Source organism: Labeo rohita, chromosome 15 (genome assembly GCF_022985175.1).
Source record: "Labeo rohita strain BAU-BD-2019 chromosome 15, IGBB_LRoh.1.0, whole genome shotgun sequence".
NCBI lineage: Eukaryota > Metazoa > Chordata > Actinopteri > Cypriniformes > Cyprinidae > Labeo > Labeo rohita.
Window position 1 is genome coordinate 26,081,848 of NC_066883.1, and position 24,331 is coordinate 26,106,178.

Consider the following 24,331-nt stretch of genomic DNA (forward strand, 5'->3'; position numbering starts at 1 on the left):
CAGGTGTATCTCAAGTACGATCAAAGATCCTTGGTTTGCAAATTGTCGCAGTGAAGGTCTTGTAAACATTGTGGGCATTAAGCATAATTTGTATTGCCTTCTTTCATCTTGTTCAACAGAGGTGAGCAACGGAGTCACCAACGACGAACCCTATACGGAAAACGGATTTAACTACTACACCAATTAAAACGTTGCTTATTGACTCAATAATTGACTCAACAAAAAATCACATCACATCCTGAACAAGCTTGTGGTGTCTCCTCTGAACTACTGACTCAACTCTTAGCCTACTGTTTATAAACCCGTGTACAGAAAATTGAGCTTTTCTTTCACTATTAAGTTGCTTGTTTTCAATTCTGGACGGTAAGGAGAAGTAGGAAGTGCGGTTCTTCTGTCGACTATTACCAAATCTGTGGCCTCTTCCCCTACGTAACGCTTGAGGATCCTGGAATGCCCGTTACTTGCTTCGTATTGAAAGCATGCCTGTGATGATATAGTGGATTTTATCTGTCGGTTTTTGGGGATTTTATTTTTTCTAATCTTCCATAGCCAGCCAATGTGGAGTGTAACATTTATGCCAGTTTTTTTTTTTTTTTTTTTAATTTCTAGATCTTGATTTGGTGATATTCACAGTCTAATGATGCCTTCTGTTGAAAAAGTTGTGCATTTCCAAGAACAAAACAGGTGTTTACAGAGTGCCTGCCTTTAGCCTTCAAGTGATATTTACTGTATTTGATACACCACCTATTTAGCATGTGATTCAGTTGTCATTTTGGAAGGAAATCACCCAGCCTTATCGTCGTGGTCGGTATGATGCCAGATGGAAAATTTAGGCATATGTTCTGCATACATATCTGTGGTTTAATTTATGAACAACAACAAAAGCAATTCCCTAAGTTAGGTTAAAATTAACAACCGAAACTTAAACCATTAAAAGGAGGGTCTGTTCAGAATTAGTTGTTGAACACTGTTTATAAAGAAAGCTGGCTTGAAGTTTCAATGCCGTGCAATATTACTTGGACACTGTCCTATAATAAACAAGTGTGTTTGAATATTGTTCAGTGATAATTTTTTATTTTTTAAACTGTTGCATTGTCATTTTAGTCTCAACCCTTTTGTTTAGGCTTTTCATGTATTAAACATTTTGTACAGGGCTTCCCATTATGATGTCCTGACCCTTAATATTGTAAATGTGAGATGTGACATTGTTTACAGTGGCTTGTGCTGTCACACGGAGGACGAGGCTGAACGATTGTGCTGTTTGATGTTTTTATTTTGTATTAATGTGTTTCAGAGGTCGATCAATAAAAACCTGCAGTTTTAACAACGTTTGTTTTCTTTGCGCAGCAGCAAAAGTTAACTTTAATGAAACACACAAACCAGGTACTGTGCATAATGCAACAAATGAAATACAGGACTGTACAAAAATAGAATTGTAAGAATATTTTTTAAGTTACAGGAAAGATTTGAATATGCATTCACACTGATAAATGTATAACTGTTTTCCCTTTTGAGTTGTGCAATGTTCTGAACTCCTCTTCTGTATGTAAAGTGCATTAAACTAAGTTCACACTTGGCATAATGTAATTTCACATCTAATATTGAGCTTTTAGCATTATGTAAACAAACAGGCCAACACAAAAAGCTATTTTTTTGGTCCTTGTGGTTAATTATACTTTGCTTGTTTAATATGCAGTAAATGCAAAACTAAACACGAAATATATATCTATATTTAAATAAACATTTAGATATCTTTTAATTCACATTCTTATAAAAGCTTCAGTTTAAAGATTTAATCATCTAAATACCACATTGGTCATGCTGGTACGTTTTACGTGTTTTATATTTAACAGTTGGCAGGTGGTATTAGAGTTTACAAATACTTACAGCGTTAGTTCAGCCAAAAAAGAAAATTATGGCATTATGTACTCACCCTCATGTTGTTCCAAACCCGTGAGACGTTCATTTTCGGAACACAAATTTAGATACCTCTGATGAAATTTCTGATTGAAATGTAGTACGGACAATGTTAAAATAGTCCATGAAGCTACGAGAATATTGTTTGTGTGCAAAGAAAACAAAAAAGAAACTGATTTTGATTTGAAGACTTTATTCAACAATTCCTTCTCTTCCGCGTCAGTCGACGCACGTTCACGAGAATACCACGACGCGTTCTGACTTGGAACCCGGATGCGCTAAACGCGCGAAAGAGAAGAAATGTTAAATAAAGTCGTTATTTTTGTTCTCTTTGCGCACAAAAAAGTATTCTCATAACTTCGTAAAATTACGGTTGAACCACAGATGTCACATGGACTATTTTAACGACATCCTTGCTACCTTTCTGGGCCTGGAAACTCTGATTTCATCAAAACATCTGTGCATTTGTGCTCCGAAGATGAATCGTTTGAAACTACATGAGGGTGAGTAATTAATAACAGAATTTTCATTTTTGTGTTAACTAAGGTTAACCTTTTAACTCTGTTAGGAAAGAAACAAAAACAAACAAACAATAAAGACAGTATGTCTTTAAAAATGAAGTAAAAATCAGACTATTTTTAGTCTACAGTACACAATTAAACTGTGGCACCGATTGTGGCAAGCAAAAGCTAGTTGTGATTTCAGCTAGCTGTATAAGACAGAAACAGCTAGCTGAAATCACAACTAGCCTTGGCAAAATAAATAAATAATAAATAGCTGAGATTGGAATGATTATTCAGTTATATACAAACAGCTGCTTCCCTGAATACAACATCATTTAACCTGCCAAAACCAGTTGTCAGAGACTTATTGCACAGTTAGTACCAGTTAGGCACACAGATGGCAATAAACTAAACGATATGGTCCCAAGCAGACACTTGCTCAGAATAAAACGCTATTTATATAACAGAAAACTAAATAAATACTCTGCATCTTTTCTGAAGATAAATGTATAAACGGTAATTTGGGCCAACAAGTCCAGACGTTAAGCACAAATGCTCCAGTAACCATTGTGTTTGGCCTGCTAACAGGAATTCATTGCAAAACTAATGTGTTTAAGGAAGCAAAAACATAAAACATTGTTTAACCGGTTTTTGGTTTGTTGGCACACAGCAGTCACGTGACAAATGCCCAAGTAGCAGTTTCTTAACCAGTCTTCTCAACCAATCAGCTGAAGTTAGTCTTGCGAAGATGCCTGTTGGGAATTTCAATTGCGCTGACTTGGAGAGGCCAAGAGCCGCCCATGATGCCTGCTTGAATGGCTACCCCGGTCACCACGGCCAGGTCAGGGTCTACTGAGGTGTTTGGTTCCTTCCCAAAGTACTGACTAATGAGCTGTCTGATGCGAGGGATTCTCGTAGACCCTCCGACCAGGACGATTTCATCGACTTCCCCTTTTTCTAGATGGCCCTCTATGAGGACAGTCTCAATGGGTGCCAGAATCTTCTGGAAGAGATCCGCATTCAGCTCATCAAAGAGCTCCCGCGTCAGCTTCTCCTCAAACAGGATTTTTTCCTCCTGTGCTCCGCTCACTCCCGTTGTCTGCAGGTGAAGAGGAACTCGGAGGTGAATGTGAGGCTCCTGAGTGAGGTTGATCTTGGCGGCCTCCACAGCCTGTCGGAGAAGGTGGATGTCTTCTTTTAGAGTAGGAGGCACGCCGTACTGCTGCTGCACTCGCTCGATGGTGTACTGCAGCAAACGCTGGGTGAAGTCCTGCCCTCCTAGCTTGTTATTACCTGTGGAGATGGAGGACCACGTGTTAATCTCGTGATGAAACAGGATGAGGGTTTGCGCACCTGATGTGACACCATTTCCATGTGTGTTAGGTAAATGCCAGTGGTTTCAGTGAGATTGAACTACCCTAACCCCTACCCTACCCTATTTGTAACCTAAATACTCATTGAGGTCAAACCACAGGGCCAGGGGAAAACATCACATGTGTATTAGAATACAAAAGGTCATATGCAGAGTCCCTACGTTCTCTACACCACGAATTTCAATTATTTTCTATGAATTTTCTAATGGTGATGACTGTATAAGGATTTGAAAAAACCAAATCACACAAAATAATTCAACAGTCAAAAACTGTAGAACTCAACTAGAAAAACTGTCAAATTTTAATTAATATATTATGAACGATTTATTTTACTTTTTTTTTGCCCTCATAGTTCATTAAAGGTTTGTGCTATAAATATACTCAACTCCATTTCTTTGTGGTTTTAGAATAACTGAAGGAAACAAACTATTTATGGTTATTCGCTGAATATTTCAAACAATTGAAACCAAGTTGCTTAAATGAAGACATCTTATTAAAAAAAAAGAAAAGCTGTAAACAAAAGCTCGCAACGCTCGCCCTGCCTCCGGGGGAATTCTTATTGGTTCACTGTTTTGGAAATTACATTGATGAGCGGCACTGCATGTAAAGGTTTAAATTCTTTTAGCTTGACACGGCGCCTTAAACCCTCTACTCACGTGTGAGACGCTGCAAAAGATGCATACACAACAGTTGTTCATGTCTGTATAGCGTAGACTACACACACGGTTGTATGTTTTTAATGGGCAAGTATTAACAGGATTAAAAAAAACGAAATAACCGACATGGGAAAATTACATCAGTTAGAGGTTCTGAATTTCGATTAATTTTCGATTAATCGTCCAGCGCAACGTATGAGTATTCATAATGAATTAACAAGAGTTAAGACTGCAACACTGGAATTAGACTTGAACTGATTAAGCTAATATTATAAATGCTTCAAATTTTGTAAATGGACCTCAGCTGAATTCTATATTAATGTTGTTAATTAAAATAAACTTCTTGGCGACCACGTACAACTATACTTTGCTTTATGTTACACCCATTATTTCTTTCACCTCTTTGGCTTTAATATACAAACTTGCAATAATGGAGAAGACACAGAGCTGGGTGCGTCTTAAATATGTAAATAACAAAGCAGCCCTGCCCATTAATAGCCACCCAAATATTCCTACCATATATTAAAAAAAATCTCTGCTAGTTGACATATTTATAATGTGATATCACTCCGCTCACCTGCCATTGCTCTGGTAAGGAACATGCCACCCTGCTTATTGAGAAGTGACACATCCAGTGTTCCTCCTCCCAGATCCACCACCAGCACATTAAACACTTCTGCTTTATGCAGTCCGTAAGCCATCGCCGCTGCCGTAGGCTCATTGATCACCCGCAGGATGTCCAGTCCTGGTGGCAAAGATGTGATCGATCAGTTAACTATTATAGATTGTAACAAGAACATTATCAGCTTTTAGGCTGCTTGTCCTAATTTTTATGGAAGCCAGTTTCCTTCACGAATAAAAAATAAAAAGGTAATTGCAGAAAGTCAGAATTCAGAATTTTTTTTTGGTAGCAATTTTGAGTTTACATCTCGCACCTCGCACCTAGTGAAAATATAGTCATAATTTACCTTTTTTATTTTAAGCTGGCTTCCATAGATTCCAATAGCAATACGTAATTGACTGACTAAAGTGTGGTCACATTAGACAAAAAAAGGTCAATTATAAATAGCATAGTGATGCAAGAAGTACAGCTCACACAGCTTTCAAACCAAGCAGCTTTCTGTTGGTCATTGCAGTGAATTTGTGTGACACAGTTCCTCTTTGCGATTAATGTACACCTTAAGAAGTGAGTAGTAAACTGACCAGCTAGGTTAGCAGCCCTTATAGTGTAGTTTCTTTGCCTTTCATCAAACTCTGCTGGCACTGATATGACGGCTTTCTCGATAGGTATTCCCAGTTGCTTCTCTGCCATCTTTTTCATTTTCAGCAGGAGACGGGATCCAATGAATTCAGGAGTAACTGTGAAGGTGCTATTTGTAGAGACTAAAAATTCAGCACTCCCGTTGTTGTATGTCACCTAAAAATAATAGAGAAAACATCAGAGATACTGCAAGCTGTGTGAGAGCAATGAAAGAGTGTAAAATATGAAATGTGTACCTTGAATGGGTACCGTGCGCTCTCTTTCTGTAAAGTCTCTTGGTCGAAAATCTTCCCTATAAATCTCTTAGCATCATAGATTGTGTTTTGAGGATTTATGTCTGATAATTCCTGACCCTCATGTCCAGAAAACACACCGGTGGGGGTGAATGACACTACACTCGGAATGCTTTTGCGACCTTTGTCGTCTCCAATAACCTCAATCTCGCCTGTGCCAGGCTGAAATACTCCCACAGAGCAGAACGTGGTCCCAAGATCCAACCCAATCACCCTGGGCTTTGGAGGGGGCAGGTACTGTTGTCCCAGATATCCTGCCAGGAACAATGCCAGGATGACAGAACCTGTAGGGACACACAAAAATATATATGCCTAAGAAAACAATGTTTCTGTTGTTATACACCAATGGTTACCTTAATGTATATGTTGTTAATATGTATTACAAAAGATAGAATGGTATATAATTTATTGGTGAAATCTAGACCATATTTCTGGTGCGCTGATGCCCAAACATGCTGTCTAGATAGGTAGCTAAACTAGGATTTGAGACACTGTAACATCTGTAGTATGTAGTAACATCTGTAACAGACGCCAGCTGTCTATAAAAGGCGTATATAGTCATCTGATGTTTAAGGCTGACTGTTTTGTCTCAAGCTGGACAATATAACTATGTGTCTGTCTGATATACCGGTTGTTGTCCACCTGCAGTCAATTATTTGGGACTTTAATGCCAGGTGCGTCAGTTCCATTTCTAGCTAACGGCTACATGAATGGTCATTCTGTTAAATTTGACATATATCTTTCTGAGAACAATAGTTTAATTTACACTCACCTATTATGGACATTTCTCCAGCCATGTCTCCAACTCAATATTTTATGGATATCCGTATAAGAGATGTTCATTTAGTATCTGCGCCGACTGAGCGAACATACACGTCGACCTAATACAGACTGTTAGGCTTATGGGGGTTGTAGTTCTTTTCATCAGTCGCATGGTTACAGGCGTGCTGTTGTTAACTACATTTCCCAGAATGCACTGTGAAGCGCAAGCGGACTTCTGCACAACTTCCTGTCATCCTTTTTAGTTTCGAAACCGGAGACTTTAAAGAAATTCAGCATTGAAACTGGGAGGAGGAGCACTAGATATGGACGCCTGTTTGTGCCACAGAATAATAATAATAAAAACAAGGTAATTACAAAAAAGGCAGAGATATAAACTCGTTTTCTTTTTACATAGCTATAGCGTTTTTAACACATTTTTACATTTTAACAGATTGTGTCAAAGTAGCTTTACTGTATTAAACAGGATAATAGTATGTCAAAGTTAGAGTTCTTGCAGTTTATATCTCGTAAAGCCATAATATACCATTTTTAATTTTTGGTGGATATTTTATTATATTTATTTATTATATTTTAGATTTATTATTTTATTTTAGTGGATAGCCAGAAAAGTATGCATGGTACAAACTAATAAAAATGATGATGATGATAATAATAATAATAATAATAATAATAATATTTTTCAGTTTAAGATCTTGCAGTTTATATCTCGTAATCTAAATTATACATTTTCTCAGAATAGCAAGGAGGGAAAGCCACAATTTACCATTTTTATTTTTCAGTGGATATTTTATTACATTTATTTAATTTTTCAGTGGATATTTTATTATATTTATTTATTATATTTTAGATTTATTCTTTTATTTTAGTGGATAGCCAGAAAAGTATGCATGGTACAAACTAATAAAAATGATAATAATAATAATAATAATATAATTTTATATCTCGTAATCTTTAGAAATTTTCTCAGAGTTTAAGATTTATTTATTATATATTTATCTTATTTATTTTTATTTTATTTATTTATTATATTTTAGTGGATAGCCAGAAAAGTTTGCAGTTTATATCAGTTTAAGATCTTGCAGTTTATATCTCATAATCTAAATTATACATTTTCTCAGAATAGCAAGGGGGGAAAAGCCACAATTTACCATTTTTATTTTTCAGTGGATATTTTATTATATTTATTTTATTTTATTTATTTATTATATTTTAGATTTATTTTAATTTTAGTGGATAGCCAGAAAAGTATGCATGGTACAAACTAATAAAAAATGCTAAAAATAATATTTGTCAGTTAAAGTTGGAGTTCTTGTAGTTTATATCTTGTAATCTGACTTTCCCCCCTCTGAATTATACATTTTCTCAGAATAGCAAGGGGGGGAAAAGCCACAATTTAACATTTTTATTTTTTTTCTCAATATTTTATTTATATTGATATATCTATTTATTATATTGATATATTATATTTATTTATTATATTCTAGATTTATTATTTTATTTTAGTGGACAGCCAGAAAAGTATGCATGGTACAAACTAATAAAAATGATGATAATAATAATACTAATAAAAATGATAATAATAATAGCAGAAGTAGTAGCAGTAGTAATACATTTAAAATCCAGTACAAAATTAAGCTGTAATTTAAAAATACTTATTGGCAAACCTGCATTTATTAATTATGTAGTAATATTAATTATTAATTAAGTAAAATATTTTTCCACTCTATCATATGCATCTGTTCGAAGTTTTTTCTTTCTTTCTTTCTTTCTTTCTTTCTTTCTTTCTTTCTTTCTTTCTTTCTTTCTTTCTTTCTCTCTCTCTTTTCTTTTCCCCCAAGCAGAGAAGTCGAATTAATAAATGTGGTCACAAACATATATATTTCCTGCCACAAGACCTTAGTAAAATTGATATAAACTATAAACATAGGTGTCTTGTTTCAAAAAACTTTTACATTTTCCAAAAGTAAATGGAATTGAGATTCTATCAGTAAGCATTAGTCATTACCAATATAGCATGCTGATCAGAGAGGGGAGTTGTGTATTAAATATTAATTCAAGCAAAGGATGGAAACTGGAAAGTGCTTTGAAACAAAACCTCCTTTTCACACATTGCACGTGACTAGTCATCTGGAAATTCATCCCACCAAACACCCACAAAAACCAACTAGTTATTTTGAGAAACAAATGGAAAATGAATAGCGTGAATTTTAACAGCAGTAGCAATGTAGAAAAGAAGGTTGCAGAATAAATAATTTATTTTTAATAATATTATATACAATTCAGTCATGATAACCATTTGTAAAAGCTGTAAAAATTCCTCACGTACAAGTATGTTGCCATGAACGTTCAACTAACATACATAAACAGAAGTAGGTTACATCAACACAAAGCTGAACAAAGAACGTGTAAATACAAAACACAGTACATCTAAATGAAAGACAAACACACATTGTGACAAATGAAAACATATGAACAGATTTCTGTCTGTTTGTAGCTTCAACATTAAATGATATCAGAAGAGATGTTGGATAAGTCTCAGCTGTCAGGACACTCTGCCGGAATAAAACAACCCGAGTCTCTGGGACAGTCATTATCTTCGTCTTCCTCCTCATTGCCCTTCATCTCTCCCTCTTCGTCTTCTGTAAGCCAAAGCAAAGAAAGGTTAAATCTCTCACATAAACTCATTAATTTCATCTCTGCCAAGCAAATCAGGTTTGCGTTTGTGCAAAAACCCAAATGAAATTAATGTTAATTAAATGACAGTATGTCTTCCTGGTTATTATCCCACACTCATATCAGCAAGAGCAGCCCAGCCATGTGCCACCTGCTCACACAGTGAGCCCACATCCAAATGCCAATTAATCCTGACCCGCATTTACAGGAAAGGACCGTTCCTGACTGCACAGAGCGTTATGGATTAAATTTAAACAGATAAGGTTGTGACTTTCTGACTCTGGTATTTCAAAAGGGCAGAATTTCGTCAAAACACCAAAATAGATGATGCAAAGATTGCGTTATTGGTGTCCTTCCTGAGGCTTGCTGACATAATGTTTCCTGAGATGGACACAGAGAAAACCAAAATGTGGTTTTGCCTAAAGCTGTAAGTCAAACGACCTGTATTGATACTCACTGCTTGTGACATAGAGGCAGTCTGACGCAGCAAGCAACCTGCGTCTGTGTTCTGGATCGGACACATTCAGCTCAATCAAATGCCTCTCTTTCAGGTGTTTGAGATCATCTACTGTCTGGTAGCCATTGAGGAGTAATGAAGATGCATATTCCTGTGACAAAATAGATTCCAAACATTAAAATGTGCAATACATATGCAAACTATTCAGTCAAAGAAACATTTATGGACATTTTTAACTGGAAATTTAGTGAAATTTTCTTGAATCTTTAAATTATTTGAATTATATATGTCCACTAGTGTGGATGTTAGCAGGCATTTTTAATTCATTCCTTAGGGAGCTGAGTGTTTATTTATTTATTTACTTTTTTGTGGGATTGAAATAACAGGATGAAAGTGTCAAAATATTCAGAAACGCTCAAATATACACTAACAGTCAAAAGTTTTTGGACCGTCAGATTTTTAATGTTTTTTAAAGAAAAAAAGTTTATTTGATCCAAAATATAGCAAAAGCATTTATTTTGCAAAACTGCTTTCTATTTGAATATTTTAAAATGTAATATATTCCTGTGATCAAAGCTACATTTTCAGCATCATTACTCCAGTCTTCGGTGTCACATGATCCTTTAAAAGTCATTGTAATATGCTGATTTGCTGTTCAAAAAATATTACTTATTATTATTATCAATATATAAAACAGTTGAGCATTTATCTGAAATAGAAAGCTTTCGTAATATTATATACTATACTATTCAAAAGCTTTAAGTCAGTATTTGTGGGGGGGGCGGGGGGGCTTTCTATTCATTCTTCTGGACTTTCTATTCATCAAAGAAACCTAAAAAAATTCTACTCAGCTCTTTCCAACATAATAATAATAACAGAATATTACAATGATTACTGATGGATTATGTGACTGGAGTAATGATGCTTTGAAATCACAGGAATAAATTACATTTTATAATATATTCAAATAGCAAGCATTTATTTTAAATAGTTAAAATATTTCAAAATTTTACTGTTTTGCTTTACTTTGGATCAAATAAATGCAGGCTTGGTGAGCAGAAGAGACTTCTTTAAAAAACATTAAAAATCTTAATGTCCAAAAACTTTTTACTGGTAGTGTATGTGAATGACAGTAAAAGGCAGTATCATGAAGCTATTATTATTTAGATTATTTTAGTACTTTAACTTAAAAATATTTATTTTAGTTAGTTTACAAGGCAACGTTTAAAAAAATATGTTTTAAGTTTTTCATCTAATATTTATATTTTATTTAATTTCAGCTTTTTTTCAGTTACAGAACATTGTTTGTAATACTTTTTATTTTAGTTAATAATTAATACACTGGTGGCAGCCAATCAGTGTGAAGTAAAGATAGTGATGTTAAAATCTGCAGATAGTTTTCTGTTGGATTTTGCAGCATTAAAAGGATAGTTCACCCAAAAATAAAAATTCTGTCATTAATTACTCACCATCATGTCGTTCCAAACCCGTAAGGCCTTCATTCATCTTCTGAACACATATTAAGATATTTTTAATGAAATCTGAAAGCTTTTTGACCCTGTATAGACAGTAATGCAACTGACATTTCAAGGCTCAGAAAGGTAGTAAGGACATTGATAAAATAGTCCATGTGACATCAGTCGTTTAACCTTAATTTTACGAATCTACTCTTTTAAGAATACTTTTTGTGCACAAAGAAAACAAAAATAATGACTTGCAGAGTCAGAAAGCTCTTGGTATCTTAATTTGTGTTCCGAAGATGAATGAAGGTTTTATGGGATGACATGAGGATGAGTAATTAATGACAGAATTTTAATTTTTTTGTAAACACCCCCTTTAAGCAGGTAGGTATGAAGGATAAATAATGTTTGTGTGTCCAGTCTGGTCATACCTCTAAATGAAGTCTCTCTAATAACTCCAGGAGGGTATTTGGTCGTGGCTTCTTGCATACTTTGACAGGTCTGATTATTGGGGCCTCCTCCTCTTCTTCCTTTTCTTTCTCAGGCAGAACATCCACATAAATAAACTTGAAATTTCCCACTTTATTATTAAGCATTCCTGTCCATATGCCCATAGGTGGTTTACTTATGATGTTGATGATGTCTCCCACCTGAAAAAGATCACCAACACCATTAACTTACTGTTGCCAGTTAATGTTTTTCCTTTAAGTGTGAAAAATACAATTTTCATTTCACCTTTAGTTTGAGGGAGTCTGTATCATATGGGCTGGGGACAAAGTCTGTATGTACTTTAGCTCGCCCGCAGAACTGCCCCGTGTAGGGCACTTCCTCCTCTAGTTTCAGGCTGTCTCTGTTACTGGATACATCTGAATTGCTAGCCACACCGCCTGAGCCGGTAAATATAAACAAAAAGAGTATGATTACAATGTCAAATCACTTTCTAATTCGGTCGCTCGCGTGTGGATACTTACTGGATGAGCTCTGTCCACTGTAGAGGCTTTCTAATGAGTTGCTGGTGTGGTCTGAGCTCTTCTCTGCTGGAGACCCGTTCTCAGTTTCACCCTCAGTGTCATCACCCTGCACCAATCAAAATGTCAGTCTGGATATTCGTACAAAGCTATTATACAGATTAAGTGATAGGGAGAACTGGGGTTTGTTGGTTTCAGGGGTTGGTTTTGTCGGTCATAATTTCTGGGTCATAAGGTACACTCTCAGAAAAACGGTACATGGCAAAATTCAGCTAATGCAAAGCTGTATTTTCATCAGCCACCACTCCAGTCTTCAGTGTCACACGATCCTTCAGAAATCATTCTAATATGCTGATTTATTATTATTGTTGGAAACAGTTGTGCTGCTTAATATTTTTTTTGGAACCTATGATACTGTTTTCAGGATTCTTTGATGAAGAAAAAGTTAAAAAGAACAGCATTTATTCAAAATAGAAATCTTTTCTAACAATACAAGTCTTTACTATCACTTTTTATCAATTTAACACATCCTTGCTGAATAAAAATATAAATTTCTTTCGAACAAAAAATAAAAGAAAAAATTTACTGACCCCACACTTTGAATGGTAGGGTATATTGTTATAAAATATTTTTACTGCAAATAAATGCTGTTCTTTTTAAAGTTTTATTTATCAAAGAATCCTTAAAAAAAATACCAACACTGGTAATGATTCAGAATATTAGAGTAAACTGGAGTAATGATGCTGAAAATTCAGCACTGCATCACAGGAATAAATTATATTTTAAAGTATAATAAAACAGAAAACCACTATTTTAAATTACAAAATATATTTCAGAATATTACTCTTTTTTTCTGTGTTTTTAATCAAATAAACACACCCTTGATGAAAAGAAAAGACTTCATTAAAAATCGATGATGTTTTGGGTAATAAAGGACCGAGTTGCCTAATCAGTGTCAGTAATTAAATGAGGAACTTGTGACTCACCATGTCCTCAGAGACGGATTTGACGTGTTTCTTGGCCATCCGTTTACGCATAGTCATCGAAATGGCCTTCATCTTTTTTCCCAAACTTCCCGGTTTCTCACAGTTTTCTGCTGTTGATTCTCCCTCTGCCTGTTTTATATGCGCAAAAACACAATATGTTTTTTTAAAATCCTTTTATGTATAAAAAACCCATCCAATGGTCACTTAGACAGTTGGAATTAATATACGCAGCTGTTTTTTCTTCTACACAATGAAAAATAGTGAAACATAGTATCATAAGGCATAAGCTTTTAGATTAATAAGTGTCTTATTCATGCAAATTCTTCTTACCTCAGGTGCTCCATTTTCCTCAAGTCTGGAAGGGGAGTGTTGATTTCTGAATGTGTCAAACCTTCCAAAACTGGTGGATCGCTGTGTCAGGTAAATAAAATTGACACCACATTTATAACAGATATAACAGAAAAGCACATGTACATTACTTAGCATGAAACAAAAACTGTCATTACACTGTCCTTGTCATCAAGTTAGAGCATGGAGCACTCCATTACATTAAATAGCACTTGGCGTTTTCAATTTGATAAAAACACTGAATGATTCATAATCTGCTCAAAAACCCATCAGCTCTTCCACAGGAAAATACAAATAATTATCTAAATTTAAAATCCATGTAATCTCAGTCAAACAGCAAACTGTGGTATCATTAGAGCCACTCTAATGATTCTGACCTTGACAAAGCTGTTCATACTTGTTTAGTAATGCTGTGTGGTGTCAAGCTGTTTTCTTTTTGTTCTAAGAAAAGTCCATTTTCAAATGACAGATCTGGCAGCACTACTTGAATACTACTACCTAATTGAATATCACCTTCAAATTGTTGCCTGAAATATTATGATCCATTAATAAAACCTACCTTAGGTTTGAGACTTTTTGGTTTGTCTGAAACATTTGAAGCAGCCCTTTGAAGCATCGCCTTGACGTGTGTGTTAAGTTTTTCCTTAAAATGAAAGTCTAACCTGAAACTAGCGGTTTTTACCTCTCAGCTCCACAAGTGTTCAAATGCACTGCCTCAGCAGAACAACCGATTACAAGAACTTCCTTAAATCACACAGGATGTGAGCCAATGCACGTTCTGTCTATTATCAAGACATCAGTTCTGCAGTGGAAAAACATTAAATGCTTGAGTCTGCATTCTGTGGTTTACCACTTCACAGTCATTTCGAGTAACACAAATTCAGTAAGTGGGACTCTGTGGCACACAGAAAAAAAAGAATTTCCAGAGGTGCTTTTTACATAATCGAACCCTCCTTGCATCATATTGGTTTCATGAAGGCCCTCAATAGATGCAAGAATCCGTGCTTCCAGTATGTTTTTCATATAACTTTTATGATTACTGTCATATAATTTCACTTACTTTAAAACTATAAACATACTAAAGTGCAAGCTTATTAATCAATATTCCTTTTGTCCTTTGCCCAAGTTGCAAAATCTGGACTTCGTATAGGGGAAGTAGCTCCATTGCACGCAAGGAAGTGGACCTTTGATTTTGAAACATTTCCTGTCTACTTTCACAACTTTCAGTTAGGAATTTTTTTGCAAAACTGCACTTGTGTATCTGTCTTATGTATTTTGCATATGCAAAAGCATGTTAGTCACAGGCTCTTTATATATCAAGAATTAAAAATCCTACCTTTCAATATGTAGAAAACTATAAGTAAGCCATAAATATGTTTATTTTCCTGATTTGCTCTGTAATAGTATCAAAAACATTCTGTTTCACCAGCATCACTGGCTCAGCCAATGACATGAGTTTGGGGGTGGGACTATTGTTTGAGCAGCCAATAGAAGATGGGAAGAGATTCTGGAAACCTGTTTAAGAATAATCATTATTTCTGTCGCTAGAAGCACAAAAATGAAACACTTCTCGTTTAATTGAAAAAACACCTACTTAAAAATACGGATTGTTATACGAGGCATGAACTGACCAATAGCGTTCAAGAAAACCCTGCGGACAATAACAGCCTAATCCAGCTGTGTGCAGTCGGCCATAGCAAAATCCAAATCCAGGATTACAGCATTATAACCTATTTCTTCAAGCACTACAAGCCTTTGAAAACAAACAGCCCTTCCTAACCTTTTCTGCGCACATCTGAGAGTGATATAGTGTAGTTGTTCACTGCCAGAAAGATGATACATATGAGAAACCAGGAAACAGGAAAAGATTATCAATTTGAAACGTATCTATATACCTTCAGAAAACACTAGAGGTCATCACCCTGAAGTGTGTGAAAATATCACTGGTTGTTAGCATGACAGGGCAATCTTTGAGTCTTACATTGTAAGAGTATTTGTCACATTAATTAAAAAGCTTTGATTGATTGCGTATTTACTATATATAGCAATTGTTGCTTTGCACAGAAAAATGTGAAATCATTTTATTTCTTGATCAACAAATCAGCATATTAGAATGATTTCTGAAGAATCATGTGACACTGAAGACTGGAGTAATGATGCTGAAAATTCAGCTTTGCCACCACAGTTGTTTTAAATTGTAATAATATTTCAAAAGATTACTGTTTTTACTGTATCAAATAAATAAATTGTGAGCCAAAGAGACTTGTTTAACCAACATTTAAAAAAACTCACCAACCCCAAATTTTAAATGATAGTATATTTAAAAAATGACTTACGTTGGAGGCACAGAAATCCACACTGGTGCTGGAACGCGCTACTCCTTTGGTAAGAGAGTCTCTCTTTGAGTTTTGAATGTTGATTTTATCTCCTCGACCTGGGGTTGTGGATGTAGTGCAGTCGCAGATGTGCACTCGATATTCATTGCAGGGAGGTAGACAGGTGTTGTTGGCTGGTACCCAGTTTAAGGCTGTTTCTGTGGGATTACTCCAGCGATGTCTGGCGGGTGCTGTCTCCGTGACCCTTGACCCCCCAGCAGTGCCACACATCATTCCTTTGGCATCTTTGATGTGAGCTTTGGAAGACACACATAAAAATATCAATATCTGTCAAAAACACAAAAACACCAAACAAATAACTGCTATTGCATCAAATTTATTAGGTTCATCTACCTGTTGTTTCCTGTGTTGGAGTTCCTCTTTTACTGCTTTTCCTCTCTACTTTTTTCACCCGTGTCCCTCTTAGCTGTGTCATCTCTGCAGTTGCTGTGTCAGGCTGTCAACAAACATCATAATTAAAGGGATAGTTCACCCAAAAATGAAAATGACTCACCCTATGTCGTTCCAAACCCGTTAGACCTTCATTCAACTTTGAAAATGAAGATATTTTAGATGAAATCTGAGAGCTTTGCATAGACAGCAATGGTACTGCCAAGTTCAAGGCCCAAAAAGGTAGTAAGGACATTGTTAAAATAGTCCATGTGACATCAGTGGTTCATCCATAATGTTGTAACGGTAAACATCGAAGACTGACAGGGAAGAGAAGAAATTAAAAATTACAGTTGAACCACTGATATCACATGGACTATTTTGATGATGTCCATGCTGCCTTTCTGGGCCTTAAACATGGTAGTTGCTTTGCTGTTTATGCAGGGTCAAAAAGCTCTCGGATTTCATCAAATAATCTTCATTTGTGTTCCGAAGATGAATCAAAGTCTTACAAATTTGGAACGACATGAGGGTAAGTAATTAATGACAGAATATTCATTTTTTGGGTGAACTATCCCTTTAAATGAATTAAATAATTGTTATAAATAATTACATATAATTATAACTTAAAAATTAATATAAGAACATAATTATAAAACTTTTTTATTTTAAAATTTATCATAAAAATGTATTTTTTTTTTATTCTGCAAGCTCATTATGCTGACAATATTGAGAACTCTCAACAGTGAGTCCATTGACAGAGTTTTACACTGGTGAATGCATAACGGATTTAGCAGTCTCGACTGACTCTAATGCCGTGTGGGCAAAGGGATTACATGGGCAGAACGTGCGCCCCTCACCCAACCATCTGTACAGACACAATCAACCACGATACCCTGTACGGGGACAACTGTTGTTTCAGCCCCTGTGAAATAAATGACGATCAGTTACAATCCAGCTGGCACAAAGCACCTGAGAGGACAGGGCTTGAACTTACCAGGCCATTCTGTCTGCTGCTTAGCCGATCTTGGTTTGGATTACACCCCTCATAACAGACAATCTACCAATGAAAAAATGAATATTAAAATAAAATAAATAAATAAATATATAAATTTTTAACATTTTCTAGGTTCTAATTGTTTGAATATATATCAACATAACTAAGCCAGACACAAATGTCATATGTTTCCAACCTGGACAGGAATCTCTTGCTGTATGTTTCTTGAAATGGTCTTTCTGTCTGCCATAGACTGGCTTTCAGCTCTTCTTATAGCTCTCACCACATCTGAAATTTGAGGACATTTCATCAAATTGTTAGGCAATTAGCAACTGAGTCACTATAGAAAATGTTTGCTTTTTATTTTAGGTATTTATTTTATTACCCAAAGATGTCAGTGCATAAAATAAGACATGACAGAATCTCTGGTAAAGCTAAAACATGGTGGAGCTCAAAATAGTACATTCCGTATGAGAAAACTTATGCGGTTGGCACCTCATTTCCTGTTTTGCTTCTTCGTGTATTTTAATGAGGGGAAATACCATGTGACAGGTGATTTTGCTCTGCTTAGTCAAGGAAATGTGGTTCATCCATACAGACAGGTTTAACAACATTGTTACCTTAAAATGTATCAAATGAATCTGCACCACCATTTGAAATTCAGATTATAGTAAGCTTATAATCTTTTCATTATCTATTAAAAACAGTGATTAAAATATTTGAACGATGTCTTATCAAAAAGCACTGAGATAAACTACATTTAACATTAGTTAGATTATTATGTTAGGAAATATCAGGAGGACTTTGTTAAAATGTATATTGTAAATGAGTAGTTGACATAAAATAGTCCTTTGCCTTGATCTTTTGGCATATAAGATGTCTTTGTACCATTAAAACATTCTGCAAGTTTCATAGCTTAAAACGTCCTCCTCATTATAAACAAAGCGTTTATTTAACCAAGCTACAAAATGGCTTGCTTGTATCTGAGGTGTGAGATGACATCACCCAGGCACAGTCATTTGTGTAAACACCGACTCCAGGGCAACACATCGACAAATAGTCATCTTCTTACCATAGGCCTCGTCCACTGGTGTTCAGTCGCTTAATAGATTGATACTTGTTTATACTGAATGTGTCACGTCGTATCAAAGCAGATAGAAATTACAATCACTGCTGCTATCTTTTCAACAATGGATACAGTACAGGCCTACAGATGTGCGTTCGCTTTCTGACATAGTCCACGTGCTTGAGTCTGTCGTCAGTGAAGTGAAATAATGTTCGCTTTGACGCCATTGGTTTACACAGCTTTTTCGCATCTTTGTACAGATATCAGAAAGATCCCAGCATAAGGAACAAGTGGATAGTTTATTTTTAAATGCATCCCGGATCATGTCAGAGGAAAGTTAAGAGCGTATTGTTTTGTAAAAGATGAAGCGGTACTGCATGTGACTGCAGCTGCATCACAAACTGTAAGTAAATGGTTTTATAATGCTTTGTCTGGAAATTACGGTTTTAATTTGATTATGTTGTCCAAACATTCCCATGCAATAGCGAGGGGGCATTGATACTGTTTCCTATGGAATGACGTTAGCCAATCATAACATCATAACAGTGGCGGATTATTGACCAGTCTTAAAGGATCCATCCCTTAAAGGAGAAGTTCACTTATAGAAAAAAATGTACAGATAATGCACTCACCCCACTGTCATCTTTCTTTCATCAGTCGTAAAAAAGGAAAACGTTGCAGGATTTCTTTCCATATAGTGGACTTTTATGGTGCTCGTGAGTTTGAACTTCAACTAATACCCGCAAGTTCTAAGTTTTAACCAAATGCAGGTTAAATGCAGCTTCAAAGGGCTATACGATCCCAGCCGAGGAAGAAGGGTCTTATCTAGCAAAACCTTTGGTTATTTTCTAAAAAAATATTGATAGTTTATATGCTTTTTAACCTCAAATGCTCGTCTTCTCTAGCTCTGTGTGAACTCTGTGTATTCTGGTTCAATACAGTTAGAGTATGTTGAAAAACCCGCATCTCATTTTCTCCTCCAACTTCATCCTACATCGCTGCAAAAGTACCGACCCAGTGTTTACAAAGTGAACGTGCAAAGAAAATCAAACACCATTAACAAAAACTGCAAAGTAGGACTATTTTGAAGCTAGACAAGATTTAAAAAAAAAATAACCGATCATTTCGCTAGATAAGACCCTTCTTCCTCGGGTGGGAATGTTTAGAGCCCTTTAAAGCTGCATTTAAACTGCATTTTGTTAAAACTTAGAAGTCCACTATATGGAGAGAAATCCTGAAATGTTTTCCTCGAAAAACATAATTTCTTTACGACTGAAGAAAGAAAGACATAAACATCTTGGATGATAAGGGGGTGAGTAAATTATCTGTAAATTTTGGTTCTGGAAGTGGAGTTCTTTAAAATAGGTTGTTTTTATTCAGAAGGTCATAATGAGGGGTTGAAAACAATAATTTTCCCACATATTTACTTATTTATTTTGTGCAAAAAACGCTATTAACATCATAAGTAAACCTCAAGGAACAAGGAAAAAAAACATATGACCCTTTAAAAAATTCAAATTCAAATAAAATTCAAATTCAAATAAAAATCAAATCAAAGTAGGCGGGGTTTACTGTACAAAGAAGCAGAGCGCAAATTCCAGCGTGAAATCAGTTTACGTTGAAAGAGATCGAGGTAATATTAAAGGATCCGATTCAGTATGGAAGCTATTATATTATAATAAAAGTCACGGGGCAACGTTAGTTGTCTTTGAAAGTCCTCCACAGTTGTAAGAGGCTGAAGTCTAGTGCCCTATTTACAATTAAGACCCTGCTGTTTCTTAATTAATCCCACACAGGACAAGCAAGTACTTTAAGTGAGCTGACGACTGCGCAACACTCCATTCACTGGCAATGGGATTTGACGCAATCAGAATCTTACAGGGCGTCTGATTGGCCGATAGTAAGTGGATGTTGCTTAGCTGTGTGTGTGTCTTGTAAATGAAATCTAGTCGAGCTTAACCTACAAATCCTTAGACTGGTTTTACCTTCATTCTGGTTGTTCCTCAGGAGGAGTAAATCTTCCTGCTTTTTGGCAATGGGCCAGACAGAATTAGTGCAGACGGTATTATCTGTAGGAGGGAAATCAAAACCATTAGGGGTTTGTTCATTTAAGGTCCACTAATGTTACATGCTTTTACTTTTTCACTCTGTGAAATCTCGCTTAAAATGTAGAAAATCTGGTTTGTCCTCCCATTCGTGTTCATAATGATGTGATAAACATGGTGTGAACCTTTCTGTTTCATTATGCATTTACTGATTGACTGTAAATCAGGCGAGTTTCTTTATGAGCATAACATAAGAGTGTACGGTTGCAGCTTAGTCATGTGATGCAGAAGGAAGAAGTTCAGGAAAATGTATAAAATATCTCATACCTAAAGCTTCATTTTCAGAAACAGATTTTGGTAGTGAACTGAAAAAAGATGCAAGGAAACATTTGAAGAAAGTACAAATATTCACAGAGAGTACATTTTGTATTATGTGTCACTGTGAAAGCCTCAAGGGCTCTTTCACTTTTGCTTTGACTGGAAGTTCAACATTTTTCTCTTTGTTCACTAAAAACAAAGACTGAACTCACCCTTGTTTCTTTTTTCTAGTGCTGTCTGAGTTGATTTGTGAAATCTCCTGTAAGCAAATACAGCATGAGGCAGTTTCATAATTTTAACATGCGAAGTCATACGGTATTGTAGATATTTATTTGAAATATTAATATGAAATTCTATGCATGCCTAGCATGTTATTGTCTTCTCAAGATTTCGCAAGCCTATCATTTGAGGTTTCTCTCTCACAGACAGGCCTCAAATAGACCTTAATATATTTCCATATGGTTACAGCACAATCTATTAGCAGCAGCTTTCATTTAATGGAAGCTCATCATGTTATAGCATGCGTCCAGATGGCCGATACATTTCCCATGACAGTGTAGTATATGCATTCAACATTCCAGCAGTCATTTTTATAGTTACCACAGAGATAGAACGCCCTGCGCTCCGCCATTTGGTGGCGTCATCTGAGAGAACAGCTGGGCTGCAGGACCTGCTGGGGATGGTGTACACCTGAGCCTCACAGGACTCCTGCACGGCCTCGTACAGGCTGTCCATAGAGCCCTCCTACAAAACAACAGCATGTCGGTCACAACCCATGCTGCTAATGAGCTAAAAATGTAAAGTAAAATGTACTTAAGACACACTAAAAATCTTCAACCCCTTGGTGGATAGAAAGATGGATCTTGTTGCAAACAGGGTTATTATAGTTAAGTAAAAGTAAAATATAAACTGATAAAAGTCAGAATTGTGAACTCTTTTTTTTTAACTTTATTGAATACTATATTAAACTTTATTTTTCAGAATTGCTAGTTTATATCTCACATTTCTTACTTTATAACACGCAATTGCAATTTAAGTCAGAATTGTGAAATCAACTCACAACTTTGAGAACGTAGTCTTTTTTCCCATCAAAACTGGACTTTATAGCTCGCAATTACAAATTTATATTTCACAATCCTGAAAAAAAGTCAGAATTGCGAGATATAAACTCCCAATTGCGAGAAAAAAGTCAGAATCGCAGGTTTTATCTTTATTTCTCACAATTGCGGCTATTTCTTGTAATTGAGATTATAGCATGCAATTCTGACTTTATAACGTTGTATCACGCAATCCTGAGAAAAAAAGTCAGAACTGCAAAATATAAACTCGCAGTTGTGACAAAAAAGTTGGTACTGCCAAATACAAACTTGCGTTTGCAAGGAAAAAAAAGTCAAAATTGTGAGTTTTATCTTTATTTCTTGCAATTGTGCGTTTATAGCGTGCAATTCTGAGAAAAAAAAGTCATAATTGTGAGTTTATATCTCGCAATTCTGACTTTATAACTCACAGTTGCGACTTTATATCACAAATCAAAAAAGTCAGAATTGCAAAAAAAGAGTCAGAATTACGAGATATAAAATTTAAATTGTGAGGAAAAAAAGTCAAAATTGCCTGATACAAATTTGTATTTGCGAGAAAAAAAGTCAGAATTTTAAGTATATATCTCGCAATTCTGACTTTATAACTCACAATTACAAGTTTATATCATGCGATTATGAGAAAACAGTCAGAATTGCAATTATGACTTTATAGCTCGCAATTGCGAGTTTATATCAGGAAAAAAGTCAGAATTGCGAGATATAAAATTTAAATTGTGAGGAAAGGTCAAAATTGCCTCATACAAATTTAAATTGTGAGGAAAGGTCAAAATTGCCTCATACAAATTTAAATTGTGAGGAAAAGTCAAAATTGCCTGATACAAATTCGAATTCGTGAGAAAATAAGTCAGAATTGCTAGTTTATATCTCACAATTCTGAGGAAAAAAGTCAGAATTATGAGAAAAATAGTCAGGATTACAAGATATAATTCTAAGGAAAAGTCAGAATTGTGAGAAGAAAAGTCAAAATTGCAAGATATAAACTCGCAATTGAGAGAAAATGTTAGAATTGCCAGATACAAACACGTATTTTGCAAGAAAAAAGTCAGAATTGCGAGTTTTATCTTTATTTCTCTCAACTGTCACTTTATTTCTCGCAATTGTGAGTCAGAACTGTGAGATTAAAAAGTTGCTAACCCTTTTTTTTTATTCAGAGGTGGAAATGGTTTTCCATTAAAATAACTAAAGCTGTAACAAAACAGGAACTACAAATATAAAAACTATCAAAATATTAATACAAACTGTGTAATAGTATCTCAACTCAACTCAAACAACAACAACAACGACAAAAACCCTGGTTATAAAATGCCTTGAATAAAATTGTTGGATTTTAAGCCTGGCCTATATTATATGTAGTACATGTATCCAGCAGATAGGCATGTATGTAGTATTTATTTGCATATATTTACATTCTTTATGATGTTCACATTAAAATGATCATTGTTGATATACAGAGTAACATGCAAGAGCATTTTAATTTTACTTTATTTTAGTTTTTTAACTTTAGCTTTGGTTGAAACTAAGTTCATAATGTATTTTTCTCTAAAGCAAATTTTTTAACAAATTATTTTGAGATCAAACATTTAATGCAGTGCAACCACCGATCCAGCAGGGGTCAGAGACCCCCTGATTTATTAGACAGTGTTTTTAGTACATTTAAGCACAAATCCATTTGTGCAAAAGATGACACAAATAACCAGAAGCATTAGTTTGTTTACAGAAGATCAGACCAGCGTGAATTCAGTGAAGCAAGCCCACCATTAATCCTAAATTGTACAAAACAACACAACATCTGGTAGAGATACTTACATTAAATCTACACATTTGACTAATATGTTTTGTTTTTATAAAAATAATAATTATTGAATAAAAGTCTTGTGAGGGTTAAATAAATAAAATAGATCTTTAATGTAAGGGCTACAAATGTGAGCCATAATAAACTTTTTAACTAAAAGTAAGCAAAACGAAAGGCCCTCGTGAGCAGCTAAAACACGGTTCCTCATCATCATGCACTGTCACATGTTGCCTTCACATCCTCTAGCAAGCCACGTTTCATCCACACGCTGTCAATCTACAAACCACAGAGCAGAAAAGGTGAATCACATCTTACCAGAGAGAAGCAGAAGAGATTCATTCTGGAAAGTATGGTTTCTTTCCAGTGCCCACAGCACAGGATGAACAATGGGACGAGTCAGAGGCAGACAGAGAGCAGAGTGCTTAGTGTTCCAGGCTGTCTACTGCTCCACAGATTAATACTGAATGACATCCTTCCTCTAATCCAATAGATGTGGAGGACCATTACCACTCCAGGCAGCCCCTCAATCAACTGCTGAGCTCGTTAATGCTGATGTTATTTACTTATCAG

General features: G+C 35.4%; 3 protein-coding genes across 6 annotated transcripts in view; 1 reads left to right on the forward strand and 2 right to left on the reverse strand.

Moving 5' to 3' along the window:
• The window catches only part of gdpd5b (glycerophosphodiester phosphodiesterase domain containing 5b), a 55,275-nt gene extending 55,068 nt beyond the window's left edge, over positions 1 to 207 (forward strand). For all 4 annotated transcript variants that reach the window (XR_007829175.1, XR_007829176.1, XM_051128933.1 and 1 more), the window contains one exon: positions 120 to 207. Coding sequence is in view for 2 of the 4 variants with exons in the window: in XM_051128933.1 (XP_050984890.1) it covers positions 120 to 187 (68 nt within the window). In the remaining 2 variants the exon portion in view is untranslated. The remainder of the gene's footprint in view (positions 1 to 119) is intronic.
• Positions 208 to 2,695: 2,488 nt separating this feature from the next.
• hspa13 (heat shock protein 70 family, member 13) lies at positions 2,696 to 6,897 on the reverse strand. Its single transcript, XM_051128938.1, has 5 exons — positions 6,776 to 6,897; positions 5,947 to 6,287; positions 5,653 to 5,866; positions 5,027 to 5,194; positions 2,696 to 3,713 (listed from the first exon to the last, which is right to left on the reverse strand). The coding sequence occupies exons 1-5, from the start codon at positions 6,798 to 6,800 to the stop codon at positions 3,145 to 3,147; spliced, it is 1,317 nt and encodes a 438-aa protein (XP_050984895.1). The 5' UTR covers positions 6,801 to 6,897; the 3' UTR covers positions 2,696 to 3,144.
• A 1,845-nt stretch (positions 6,898 to 8,742) lies between these two features.
• samsn1a (SAM domain, SH3 domain and nuclear localisation signals 1a) lies at positions 8,743 to 24,195 on the reverse strand. Its single transcript, XM_051130091.1, has 16 exons — positions 24,077 to 24,195; positions 21,470 to 21,613; positions 21,082 to 21,128; positions 20,879 to 20,916; positions 20,492 to 20,575; positions 17,637 to 17,728; positions 17,441 to 17,503; positions 16,408 to 16,510; positions 16,015 to 16,310; positions 13,661 to 13,741; positions 13,331 to 13,459; positions 12,347 to 12,453; positions 12,112 to 12,268; positions 11,808 to 12,026; positions 9,917 to 10,067; positions 8,743 to 9,425 (listed from the first exon to the last, which is right to left on the reverse strand). Exons 1-16 carry the CDS (start codon positions 24,098 to 24,100, stop codon positions 9,322 to 9,324), a joined length of 1,839 nt encoding a protein of 612 aa, XP_050986048.1. The 5' UTR covers positions 24,101 to 24,195; the 3' UTR covers positions 8,743 to 9,321.
• Between the last annotated feature and the right edge of the window lie 136 nt (positions 24,196 to 24,331).